The sequence below is a fragment of the Entelurus aequoreus genome, linkage group LG27, assembly GCF_033978785.1.
Source record: "Entelurus aequoreus isolate RoL-2023_Sb linkage group LG27, RoL_Eaeq_v1.1, whole genome shotgun sequence".
In the NCBI taxonomy this organism is placed as follows: domain Eukaryota; kingdom Metazoa; phylum Chordata; class Actinopteri; order Syngnathiformes; family Syngnathidae; genus Entelurus; species Entelurus aequoreus.
In genome coordinates, this window is record NC_084757.1 from 19,078,303 (window position 1) to 19,092,465 (window position 14,163).

Below are 14,163 nucleotides of genomic sequence, written 5' to 3' on the forward strand. Positions count from 1 at the left end.
CATGGTGCGGAACTCGATCGCGTAATCCGCGACCCGTCGTGAACCCTGTTGCAGCCGGAAAAGGGATCTCGCTGCCTCTCTACCTGGGAGTCGTCGTTGGAAGATTTGCTTCAAGGATTTGGAAAAGTTCGCGTATGTGGAGCTGGAGGTGGTCTGACGGTTCCATTCTGCAGTCGCCCAGGTGCCAGCACGGCCAGACAGGTGAGAGATCACAAACGCTACCTTAGCCCGCTCAGAGGTGAAAGCGGAAGCGTTTAGCTCAAAATGAAGTTCACACTGCGTCAGGAATTGTCTTACGTCTTCCTTTTCCCCGGAAAAACGTTCGGGTCGGGAAAGCCGTATGTTGCTAGTACTAGCGGGTTGTGTAGGCTGGGTGGATGCCTGGTCAGGCACGGTGGTCGAGGTGGGTACGACGGTGGCTAGCAGCATGTTGACTCGCTCCAACATGGCGTCTTGACGCTCCGACATCCCCTGTAGACCTCGGCTCAGGTGGTCAAGCTGGTCCCCCTGCTGGTTGATCCTTTTAGCCTGGCCTTGCAATGCTCTTTTCCAGGGGTCTGTCTCTGCGGGTTCCATAGTTTGGCCGGAACTTTCTGTTAGGGTTTGGTGAGGTGGATCCCAAGGATGCAGAGACGAACTTGTGTTTACAATTGTTCTTCCTTTTATTAGGCGGAAGCACAAGGTAGCAAAACAAAGGCGATGGTGGAAAACACAAAACACACCATGTAAAAAAAAAACTACTGAGAGGGAAAAAACACACAAAACTAAAAGCGCTAGACAAGGCTAGGAAAACTATACTTCATGAAAGAAGTAAATAGACTGGATACAAAATAAAACGCTAGACAAGGCTAGGAATAATACGGGCCAACCTGAGATGAAAAGCACACGATGAACTAGTGAGTTCTTTTGGCACGACCAACAGGTTGCAAGCAATGGCAAAGTTCCGGCGCTCACCGGTTGTCAGCAGCCTGGTTAAATAGGCTGTTTTTAATTACAGTCAGGTGTGTGCTGCTGCCTTGCGTCAGCTGCACTCCATACTGTGAACGAGAGAGAGAGTGAACATGGAGTGCAGACAACAGAAATAGGCAAGGACATTTACAGATTACCACATATTCGCCTCTAAAAAGTACCGGTCCCCCACGCCCACCTGTCATCATCACATCGTGACATTGCTGGTTTACAAACAGAGGAGCATGTTTGGCAGCGCACAGTCACTGAGTACTTACAAGCAGACACAGTGTGTAGACAGAAAAGGGAGAACGGACGCATTTTGGCTTAAAAACCAAGGATAAAGGTGAGGTTATAACACTGAAACGCCCTCAGGAAGAGGTGCTTTAAAACATGGCTACCTAGCGGCTAACGTCCATCCACAGTCTGCAGTGTTTTAGCTACTTCTAAATCACTAATCCTCATCTCCATGGCGACAAATAAAGTAAGTTTCTTACAAGTATCATCCCTGCAGGACGAGGAATAGCTAAACATGCTTCACTACACACCGTAGCTCACCGGCGTCATAATGTAAACAAACACCATTGGTGGATCTACACCTAACATCCACTGTAATGATACCAAGTACAGGCACGTATCTAGTCGATACTACTATGATTACATCGATATTTTTTGGCATCACAAAATCTTTCCTTTTTTTAAATGTATATTATGTTTATAAACTCAGGAAATATGTCCCTGGATACATGAGGACTTTGAATATGACCAATGGATCAATGTACCAATGACCCCCCAACCCCTTTGCTTTAGTTTTATTTTTCAATTTGTCGCATTTTTATTATTATTATTTTTATTTTGCAAATTTATACTTTTTATTGGACCCCTTTTACCGTATTGCTTTTGCACTATCTTGTTCAGCTCATTCATTGTTTATGTTCTTCGTTTTGTTTTGTTATTTGCTCTATGCTTTTTTTTTAACCTGTAAAGCACTTTGGTTCAATTTAAAAGTTGTTGTAAACGTGCTACATAAATAAAGTTGACTTGACTTGACTTGACAATGTATGATCCTGTAACTACTTGGTATCGGATTGATACCCAAATTTGTGGTATCATCCAAAACTAATGTAAAGCATCCAAACAACAGAAGAATAAGTGATTATTACATTTTAACAGAAGTGTAGATAGAACTGTTAAAAGAGAAAGTAAGCAGATATTAACAGTAAATGAACAAGTAGATTAATAATTATTTTTTTCTACCACTTGTCCTCAATATTTTTGACAAAATAATAGAATGGAAAATGACAATATGTTACTGCATACATCAGCAGACTAAATTAGGAGCCTTTGTTTGTTTACTTACTACTAAAAGACAAGTTGTCTAGTATGTTCAATATTTTATTTAAGGACAAAATTGCAATAATAAACATGTTTAATGTACCGTAAGATTTTTAAAATAAAGCCAATAATGCAATTTTTTTCTGGTTCCCTTTATTTAGAAAAGTATCGAAAAGTATCGGAAAGTACCGAAAAGTATCGAAAAACATTTTGGTTCCGGTACCAAAATATTGGTATAAGGATAACACTAATACATACATATACATACAGTATATGGACATCTATATTTATATATATATATATATATATATATATATATATATATATATATATATATATATATATATATATATATATATATATATATATATATATATATATACATATATACTGTATATATATATATATATATATATATATATATATATATATATATATATATATATATATATATATATATATATATATATATATATATATATATTTACTGTATATTAGGGTTCGCATGGCGCAGATGGTAGAGCCCGTGTTAGCAACTTAAGGGTTCCAGGTTGGATTCCAACTTCCACCATCCTAGCCACGGCCGTTGTGTCCTCGGGCAAGACACTTCACCTTTGCTCCTGATGTGTCGTGGTTCGTGCTGTGCATGCCAGCTTCTGGCATCGGTGTGTGAATGAGTGAATGTGACATAAAATGTAAATTGCTTTGGCTATCATCCCAAGCGGGCGGCATGGCGTAGTGGGTAGAGCAACCGTGCCAAAAACCTGAGGGTTGCAGGTTCGCTCCCCGCCTCTTACCATCCAAAAAATCGCTTCCGTTGTGTCCTTGGGCGGGACACTTCACCCTTGCCCCCGGTGCCACTCACACCGGTGAATTGAATGATGAATGATAGGTGGTGGTCGGAGGGGCCGTTGGCGCAAATTGCAGCCACGCTTCCGTCAGTCTACCCCAGGGCAGCTGTGGCTATGAATGTAGCTTACCACCACCAGGTGTGAATGAATGACGGGTTCTACATGTAAAGCGACTTTGGGTACTTAGAAAAGCGCTATATAAATCCCAGGTATTATTATTATTATTATCCCAGGTGTAGTAAAGCGCTATATAAACACAGACCATTTACCATTGAACATTCGATTCAGAATTTGATGTTGCTGATACAATTCAGGGACAATAGAATTTTATTTAGGACGATATGATCTGAAACAATTTAGTTAGTGAAAATCGATTCATTAACTTTTTAGCTAAAAAAAAAAAAAATCAACCAGTGTGACTGTGAACAAAAATGCTAGACTCTGCACTGTAAGGAAATTATATATAAATTAATTATAGATACACACAAGTAAATAAACGACAATTAATGGTTAATGCAGTCACATCTTATTTGAATAAAGTGCAACCAACACTTTAGGTTGAATTAACAGGAGGAAACACTTTCTGCTCTTATTTTTTGAATATTTAAGAAATGTTCAATAATAGTACAGTAACCAACATTTTCACAGTAGATTTACCTGATACTTCTGCTTTTGTTTTAGATTTTTTTGTTTTTTACAATATATATATATATATATATATATATATATATATATATATATATATATATATATATATATATATATATATATATATATATATATATATATATATATATATATATATTATAAAATAATAATTTCATTTACTTTATATACTTATTACATTTTTATACTTATTATTAGATTTTTATACTTATTATTTATATTACCGGAAATGTATATGATAAACAACAAACTATTAAAATACCAAAATATGCATGTTTACTTTAAAGTTAAAGGCGACCTATTTTTACAAAACCAACTTTTCTGTTAGGATCCGCTGCTCGGATCACAGTTTGTTTACTTTTTAGTGTCACGTGTGTTTTCAGCACCTTGTTTTTGTTTCTGTTGCCATGACGGCAGATTGTGCTCACCTGCCTCTGGTTAGCGTTCGGGACGCGCACCTGTTGCCCGAGCGCTAATCAGAGGGCTATTTAGTTTTTCCCCTGATATGATTTATTAACTCCGTATGGCCCGAGGACATCGCCACACCTCCGCACCACCGGACGCGTCAGCGAAGACGGAAGCCGCCCAAAAGGTCTTCACTTTGCTGCCAAGACGCGCCACTCCCTCAAACTCCTCCACCGGTACACAGCAAGCTACATTCAGCCCAAGATTCCCCTCCTCAGATGTTTGGCAACCCAATTGATCACTTCGCCAAACATTTTCCGACTGGGCTGTCAGTCACATGGACAGCGGCAACAATGACGTCATTCGATTTGCGCCCCCTGATGAGGTAACTCCGCCCACTTCAGATGACGTCAAAATTCAAGATTATTTTTTTCCATCTTCTACTCGTTTTTGTCAGCCGCTTCCTAAGGACGTTAATTCTAAAATAAAACATTATCAGGACATTTTTTTTACAAACCCGCTCACCAGGTTTGTCAATGTCCTCCAGGACTCAATCTCCACCCCCAGTGATTATTGCTCCGCCCACTGCGCAGAATTTTTTTCCCTGTGTTTCCACCCAATCTCAAGTGGGGTGTGAGAATGGACATTTTGGACATTTTAAAGGGGAGGAGTATACCCCCCTCCTGACCTCCCTCCACCCACCCTTGAAGACGGTTCCAAACCACAAGGAGCGCGTCAGGTATCCGCTTTTTGAGGGGGGGGCTAGTGCTGGGAGCTGTGCTAGTGGGGTGGCACAACTACGCTCAGCCAAGCCACAACCTCCTGCCCGGCCACCGCCACCAGTTTTTCGGCGTGTTAAGCCGCAACCTCCTGCCCGGCCACCGCCACCAGTCCTTCGGCGTGCTAAGCCGCAACCTCCTGCTCGGCCACCGCCACCAGTCCGTCTGCGTGCTAAACCGCAACCACCTGCCCGGCCGCCACCACCGGTTTTTCGGCCTGCTAAGCCGCAACCGCCAGCTAGGCCACCTGCACCTAAGCTAGCGCCAAGTCTAAGGCTAGCACCAGCTCCACCACAGGTTCCAGTACCTGCACCTCGGCTGGTTCCCACACCAGTACCTGCACCTCGGCTGGTTCCCACACCAGTACCTGCACCTCGGCTGGTTCCCGCACCAGTACCTGCACCTCGGCTGGTTCCCGCACCAGTACCTGCTCCTCGGCTGGTTCTCGCACCAGCACCTGCTCCTCGGCTGGTTCTCGCACCAGCACCTGCACCTCGGCTGGTTCTCGCACCAGCACCTGCTCCTCGGCTGGTTCTCGCACCAGCACCTGCTCCTCGGCTGGTTCTCGCACCAGCACCTGCTCCTCGACTGGTTCTCGCACCAGCACCTGCTCCTCGACTGGTTCTCACACCAGCACCTGCTCCTCGACTGGTTCTCGCACCAGCACCAGCTCCTCGGCTGGTTCTCGCATCAGCACCACCTCCTCAGCTGGTTCTCGCACCAGCACCGCCTCCTGCTTCGGCTGCCACGACAGCGACTCCTGCTGCCACGACAGCGACTCCTGCTGCCACGACAGCGACTCCTGCTGCCACGACAGCGACTCCGGCTGCCACGACAGCGACTCCGGCTGCCACGACAGCGACGACGCCGCCGCCTCCTGCTTCCACGGCGACGGCGACTCTTCCTGCTGCCACGGCGACATCTGCTCTCTCCTCGTCTCTGGTGGGCCTTCCCAGGGCGCCGCCACCTTCCTCGCCCTTATCGTCGTCTCTGCGACCTCGAGTGGTCCGGCTGCGCAAGCGGAAAGCAGGTCCCCGCATGCAGCCCTCGAGGTCAGTGAAGGGACGCCAGTGGCGCAAACAGCAGCGACATCCAAGACTTTGTTGCAGGACTCAGAGGCTGCTGAACTTCTGGCGCCACTCACGCCCACCTTCTCGGCGGCCACGAATGTGGCCTTTCCGTGGTCGCCCACCTCGCCAGCGGCGTTCCATTCTCCGCCGCCACCTAACCCTTCCCCGGTGGATTCGGGGACACGGAGCCTGGCGACCCACCACCAAGTCCTCCCTCCGCCCGCTCTTGACTCGTGAACTATTGCTGGTTTTTTTTGGGTTCCAGTTGTTTTTTTGTTTTCAAGGGACATCTGGAATCTGTCCTTTTAGGGGGGGGTACTGTTAGGATCCGCTGCTCGGATCACAGTTTGTTTACTTTTTAGTGTCACGTGTGTTTTCAGCACCTTGGTTTTGTTTCTGTTGCCATGACGGCAGATTGTGCTCACCTGCCTCTGGTTAGCGTTCGGGACGCGCACCTGTTGCCCGAGCGCTAATCAGAGGGCTATTTAGTCTTTGCCCGGGCCTCACTCGGCCTGGCTTGCTAATTTGCTTTTACGCAACAGCTAACGACCACTTTAATTCCTGCTAGCTTTCATGCTATATTATTTTTGCTTGCTAGCTCCCATGCTAGTCCCTTTGTTTTTGTCTTTTGTGCTATGTACACGTCTTTGTTTTTTTCCCTGATATGATTTATTTGCTTAAATAAATCATTTTCCTACCTGCACGCTGTGTCCGAAGCCGTCTGCATTCCTGGGAGAACACCTCGCACCACGATGCGACCAGGGCGTTACATTTTCTTTTCTATTGGTACCTGTTTTTGTGTATTTGGGATCTGCATAAGTCCCAAAATTATTATACATTGCAGAGATGTTTATAAAACAATCTTGCCTTCCTTCGTACTTCCTCCAAATGAGCCATTTTGAATTTGTCCCAATTTTGACGTTTCCATTGGTGAAGTTAGCGGATATCTCCATATAGAGTAAAGTTTCATGGTAGAGCTGAGCGCGAGTTCGCCATTGTAGTTCGACGCTGTAGTCAATGAGTTCCTTCTTTTTCTCTATCCTCTTGTTGTGACTGGCTCGTACATGCAAATGCATCCTCCGATGTTGCCATTTCTAATACAAAGTAGTGTTTAGTTCTAACTTATATCTGTCCGTAGACTCCATATGGAAGCGGCAAAAACTAAACCATGGCTGACGGGGAGAAAACACAGTTGAAAGGAGGCTTGGCCCTGGATGAGGACTTCGGTACGTAAATAAGACCGCTCACAAAAACAGCTCATTCTGAAGTGACAGTCAGAAAGAGGCTTGAAGATGGTCGGTAAAAGAAAATCCATGCAGAATTTTCACCAAAGCTCCTCCATTACGTTATGTAGACCACAAGGAAGTGTTTTAAATGTAAAAAAATATATACATATAATGTTCATGTTCTAATTGTTCTACAGTATATCTAAACATATCCATTGCAAAACATACAATTTGATACTTTTGCTCAGTCATTTCCATCTTAGGGCTTGATCTAAACTTTGCATGTACTAAAACATCTGCAATCTTGACAGCACACGCAGAGTTGTCTTCAAAGATTGTGCGCTGAGGATTGCATTTAAATGTAAAAAAAATAAAAAATAATAATTTGACATCTTTAAAGGGGCAGCACTTTTACATAAATACAATTTGGTGCAGAAAACAATTTTAGGTCTATTTTTGATTCTTTTTAAAAATTTCCTCATGGGATTGAATATCCGTCTAAGTACGTATCTATAAAAAAAATGCATACTCATTTATAGTACCGTATTTTCTGAACCATAGGGCGCACTGCCGATGAATGGTCTATTTTTGATCGTTTTTCATATATAAGGCGCATTAAAAGAGTCATAGTATTATTTTTCATTTTTTTCAAAATGGAAAACACTTCCTTGTGGCCTACATAACATATAGTGGTGGTTCTTTGGTCAAAATGTTGCATAGATTATGTTTTACAGATCATCTCCGAGGCGCTTGCTGACAGTCTCTTCAGGATGCGCCGTTTTGTGGGCGGTCCTATTTACGTGGCTCACCTTCGACAGCGTCTTCTCCCCGTCATATTTGTTGTAGCGGTGTAGAGTGCAAGGACGGTCGAGTGGAAGAAGTGTCAAAAGATGGAACTAACTGTTTTAATGACATTCAGAATTTACTTAAATCAATAATGGAGCAGCATCTCTTCATCCGGAAACAACAACACCGGAAATGTGTCCCGTGAAAAACTAATAACTAAAGTTCCTTGAGTGAATAATGTAAACTCACTATACCGGTATGTTTTAGCGCTTTCATGGCATATTTACTGACAGATATAAGTAAGAGTTTTACACTACTTTATATTAGAAATGGCAACAGCAGAGGATGAATGCCACATAACAAGGATATAGAGAAAAAGAAGAAGCTTATCGACTACGGCGTCGCCACGGACTACAAAGGTGGACACGCGCAATTCTGCAGATCCCAAATACAGATCAGCAGGTACTAGAAGGTAAGACAAGTTGCTTTTGCATGATATTGCAAAACAAAACGCTAGATAATATGTCTTACCTACACACACCATAATAATATTCGTATGTTGAAGCACATCAAACGGTGCAGCCTACACTTATCTCTTATGTTTAACTGCCATCTACGGGTCACACTTATCATTACGCCATGTACCAAATAAAATTGCTTCGAGGTGGGTAAGCTCAACCAAACGTATTCCTTACATTAGGCGCACAAGGTTATAAGGTGCACTGTCGAGTTTTGAGGGGAAAAAAAAGGATTTTAAGTGCGCCTTATAGTCCTGAAAATACGGTATATATGAAAAGCTGCACATGCAGTATAAAAAGTCCATTATGTGTCATCACATTAATTTGTCCTCTGCATTTGTCCTGTTGTCTCTCTATTTCAGCCCTATATTAAAACATTACCGTGTGAGCCGCAAACACGACATCATCTTCACCATCGATTTGGACAATCCTGTGAGTCAGTTCTTGTTGAGTTTATGAAAATGTGAAACCTTGTGTGAGTTTAATTGATGTCTAAATGTTGGGTGTTGGTCATCAGAGAAGAATGTTGAATGGCATTTGTGTCATGATGCCAGTGTTATGGTTTGACTAAGGGGAGGTGACGGCTCAGACACCAGGGGGAAGTTTGTACAATAATTTATTATATATATAATCAATATATATATATAACAATACAAAACAATACTAACAAATAAGCTAACCCAAGGAAATGGAGTGTGTCAAACCCAAGTGTGTGTGTGTGTGTGTGAGGCTATGCGTGTAGTTAGCTGAAGTGTGTGTTACCAAGTGTTGATGACAGCGAAGGAACGGGGCAGTCCATGGGACAGGCAGGTGATCCGGGGCGAGAGAGAGGCGTCAGTCCAGGGGCGAGCGAGGAGTCGAGGAACGAGGGAGGCAGTCGAGATCCAGGGCAACGGAAGGAAAACACTGCGGAAACACAGAAGAAGACAAGGGACAAATCAAGCCACGGAGAGGAAACAAGGATAGAGCATCAAGCTTGTCGCTTACGGTACACCATTTGAGAACTAAGTTCCCGCCAGGATCCCTGGGGCCACTGGTCCTTTAAGCAGCTCGCTCTCATCAGAGCTGCATGGGCGTGCTTCTCTCAGCGTGAGCAGGGCCGTGTCCGAGCGCGCTGTCAGCGGAGCCTCTAGCCGCAGAGGAGGGAGAAGCAGACTGCGCGTGTGCCGTAACAGTCAGTCTTTTATTTGAGGAAATCAAGCACAATTGTTCAGTGGAGCTGGTTGACTTCAACATTGCTTTAACTTCAAAAACAATTTTTGATGTAGGCTGAATCAATCAATCATCAATGAAAGTTTACTTATATAACCCTTAATCACAAATGTCTCAAAGGGCTGCACAAGCCACAACGACATCCTCCACATCAGGGCAAGAAAAACTGAACCCAATTGGGAACAATGAGAAACCTTGGACTTGATGAATTCCAATTATGTTTATTACAAAACCTTTACTAACTCCACAGGCAATGTTTTCAGTAACATTTTGCCATTCTTAAATTAGATATACCTTTATTCATCCCTTGTGCCCTCAGGGAAATTAAGGTTCCAGTACTAGCAACACCATATGCAGTATACAAGACTGTAATAACAATGGCAAAAATAAATAAAGAGTTAAAATAGAACGATAAAGTAAGAATATAACCATGAAATTACATCCATCCATCCATTTTCTACTGCTTGTCCCTTTTGGGGTCGCGGGGGGTGCTGGGGCCTATCTCAGCTGCATTCGGGCAGAAGGCGGGGTACACCCTGGACAACACTCACACTCACATTCACACACTAGGGCCAATTTAGTGTTGCCAATCAACCTATCCCCAGGTGCATGTCTTTGGAAGTGCAATTAAAAAAATACCTAATTTAAAAGTCAAATCATTGCACATTTTCAGTTTAAAAATGTCGTATGTCTATATCTTAAACATTCATGAAATTCTTAATTGTCATACAAGTGTAAACATATTTTAACGACTGTATGATGAGATTAAATTAAACCAACATAAAATCCGTTCTGAGAGCTACGGTCTTAAAAACTTAACACTGCCTTTAAATCAGGCGACAAACTTCAGCAGATTTGAGGAGGGTAATAACTAAGCGAAAGAGGACTACAGAAGGAAGATTGAAGGCCAACTGGAGCGCAACAACAACAGGGTGTGGATGGTTCTAAATCCCATCAGAACATTTATTCCTCCATCCCTCGACCCACATCTGTTTGCCTCCAGAATCAAAAGATCAACCGAGGATGTACTCTCTACAGCTGTTCTCACAACCCTGAGTCACCTGGAGAAATAGTGATGTCACAGGAGGATGCTGTTTATGAACTTTAAGTCTGCTTTTCACCCTCATCCGCATTGCTTCCCCTAATTGTGGAGTTATTTGGGCGTTGTCCAACGAAACCGAAAGTTAACCTCGGCATGTGTTTAGGACACACACATTTGTCGAAACTTGCTCAGTCTTGTTCCTGGTACCTCTTCTCATGATCAAAACCAAATAATTAAATTTTTTAGGGCAGCAATTTAAACTGTCCTTACATGTGAACTGACTGTGTGACACTCACTGTGCTCTGCTGAGGATAAAAACCATCTCCGGAGAGTAGTAAGGACGGCAGAAAAGATTTTTGGCTGCCAGCTGCCACCTCTGGAGGACATTTTTCCCTTGCGCTTCCTAAGCAGGGCAAAGCCAATATTATCAGAACTTTGCCACCCAGATCACCAACTCTTTGAGCTGCTTCCCCCTTACAGGAGCTAAACGTAAACGCAAACGTGAGACCAAAGAGACTGAAGGACAGATTCTTCCCAACGGCCATACGTGTGCTCAACAGTCACAGACACAACTTGTCCAGTCGTTTCGTGATTTCTTTATTTAGTAGGTATAGGAGGTGAATGGTTGGAAAGTGTTGTCTTTTTTTACAATGACAATAAAGCTAATTGGTTAACAAGCTTCAATTAAATGGGTCATATTATGATGGGGTGGTGTTTGAGACATAATTCACATTTATCTGTCACACACTAAACTAGTAACATGTCATAACCTGTTAACATGTATTAGTTTCTTGTGTTTTTCAATGCATTTATGTTCCTGTTCTCCTTCCTTATTTTCTATGTAGCTTTTTTGTTGGTACACTGAGCGATGTGGGTCGTGGTTCTCAACTGAGCTAGCTGCTGATTTAGTTTACTGGGTGAATTTTTCCAAGTTAAAAAAAAATCCAGGATTTTACAGAATTCCTGGTTTTCCAAAGCCCTATTTCCACCCATTTTTCTGGCGACTACTCCTCCCACATTTTTCAACTCACTTCAACTGTTCCAACGGGAAAACATTCCTCTTAATTAGGACAAAAAACAAAGTTGTTTTTTGAACTGGAAAAATTCCTAGTTTTCCCGAAATTCCAGGAATTCCGTAATACCATTTCTCAATTCAACGTGTTACTGCTTCAACATTTCTCGACCGATTTGAAAAATTTCAACACCAACCATTTAAACTCATTCAGACCATTCAAGTTTTTTTTACCATTTTCAAAAAAATTCCCGCTTTTCCCAAAATTTCCAAATTCTTTGGAAATTCCAATTTAAATCAATGGGACATTCTTCAAAGTTCCACAACTCCCACATTTTTCATCAGATTCAAACTGTTCAAACTTCAAAATGTTCAGCCTGTTTGGGAATTGTGTGCTCTACTTCAACAATTCTAAAAAAAATCCAGGATTTCAGTTCAACTTCAGCATTGGAGCATTCACACACAATTCCTTCAGGAATTGCCTCATCTAGTTCAGTCATGTTGACACATGTTATCCAGTCTTCTCTTTGCAAACAAACAAGTATCACATTCCGCTATCAGCGACGTGTAATATAAATAGTCAAGTTTTTCTAATATTTCTAACATTGGCGTTGGCAACAGTGGTAAAACGGAGCGCACAGAACGAATAATCACAGAGCATAGACGCCATTCTAGCAGATACTTCTTTTCGAACATGTTTTATTGTGTAAGTATTCATCAATGGAGCGTCTTGGCAAGAAAAGACAAATGGTCAGCCACCTAGCCACTGAGTAATTTCCCACAGCTAGTCATGAGTACAACCAAGAAAGCAACAAGAAAAAAGAGCCATGCTGGGACCCCTGCAGCAAGACCCTCTGTAAATAGTACCAAGGAAGAAGAAGACATTCAGGTTAATAGGAAGACGTTTAATGAAACGCAAGGCCCAAATCAGAATTGGAGGCCCTTAGCTGATGTGACTCATCTGAAAACCAGAAGGAAAATCCTAAAGATTGGAACTTGGAATGTGAGAACATTATATAAACCAGGAAAAATGGAAAATCTAGTCAATGAAATGGCAAGATTAAATATTGACATACTGGGAATAAGTGAATCAAGATGGACAGAGAATGTAATTCACCAATTTGATGACTATACGCTGTACTACTCAGGAGGTAATCAACATGTAAGTGGTACTGGAATTATGATGAAAAGACAAGTGGCAAAATCAGTAACTGGATTTTGGCCTCTATCAGAAAGAACCCTGATGATCAAAATGAAGGCAAAGCCTATGAATCTCAACATTATACAAGTTTACATGCCAACTACTGACCATAATGATAATGAAGTAGAAGTATGAAGACATAAGCAAATGGCTACAATATGCAAAATTATATGAAATTATCATAATTCAAGGCGATTTCAATGCAAAGACTGGAAAGGCTCACAGTAACACCAAAGGAAAGTTTACCATAGGGGAAATTAATGAAAGAGGAGAAAGACTGATTGAGTTTGCTGAACAGCAGTACTGAATAATCTGTAACGCTTGGTTTCAACATCCAAAATGACAAATCTATACATGAAGGTTATTATGGTGAACTAACGTTTTAGAAATATTATTAAGGATGTTAGATTGTATCCAGGGGCAGACATTGGATCAGACCACAACCCAGTAATCTGTAAAATTCAAATAAAATTATTGAAGATCAGTAAAGATAGAAACAATGAAACATACAATACTGCAGTGATGGACAGTAACAAGCTACATGTAGCTAAGCTACGTAGCTTAACTACATTTTCCAGTAGCTTGGCGGTAGCTTAGCTACTTTTTTAACGAGTAGCTTTTCCTGTAGCTTAGCTGCTTTTTGACCCATGTAGAAAATAGACTGTGAATCCAGGCCCAAAAAAATATAGAGAAATTACAATGACCTAGATCAGGGGTGTTAAACATACGGCCCGTGGGCTGAACTGGTGAGTTTGCTAAGAATACAAATGAGCTGTAATTTTTTAATGATAGAAACTGCTGTTTTAAATGTGTCCACTGGATGTCGCAATAGCAATTTTTTGTATCTGCAAGAACACATGACTTCAGAGGGGGCGGAGGCAGAGGTGTGTCAACACTTCGTATTTGTACACCACGTACTTACGCTGCTTGTTAGTGATCGTATACAAAATGTGGATTGTTGTGTTCATGCCTTGATTCTCAAAAATGTTGTTGGTTATGTAACCTGTGACATTGATACCCAAATAAATACTTTTGATAATCTGTACATTTCGTGTTGTACTCATGACACATTTTCTGGGCGCACATAAATGTGCTGAAATAATATGTATTCC

At 42.1% G+C, this 14,163-nt stretch overlaps 1 protein-coding gene and 1 long non-coding RNA gene across 5 annotated transcripts in view; one reads left to right on the top strand and one right to left on the bottom strand.

Annotated features, from left to right (window-relative positions):
• Nucleotides 1-14,163, top strand: part of LOC133644508 (signal-transducing adaptor protein 2-like) — a 41,691-nt gene that overhangs the window by 17,096 nt on the left and 10,432 nt on the right. Inside the window, exons 5-6 of one of the 2 annotated variants that reach the window (XM_062039036.1) lie at nt 6,772-6,813; nt 8,944-9,016. In XM_062039036.1, the coding sequence (XP_061895020.1) occupies nt 6,772-6,813; nt 8,944-9,016 (115 nt within the window). The remainder of the gene's footprint in view (nt 1-6,771; nt 6,814-8,943; nt 9,017-14,163) is intronic. The other variant, XM_062039037.1, reaches the window with a different exon arrangement.
• Nucleotides 1-14,163, bottom strand: part of LOC133644510 (uncharacterized) — a 62,977-nt gene that overhangs the window by 16,877 nt on the left and 31,937 nt on the right. For 2 of the 3 annotated variants that reach the window (XR_009824774.1, XR_009824773.1), the window contains 2 exons: nt 9,572-9,764; nt 9,193-9,490 (listed from right to left, as the gene is read on the bottom strand). This is a non-coding gene — a long non-coding RNA (uncharacterized LOC133644510). Of the gene's footprint in view, nt 1-9,192; nt 9,491-9,571; nt 9,765-14,163 lie in introns of those variants that run through there. The other variant, XR_009824775.1, reaches the window with a different exon arrangement.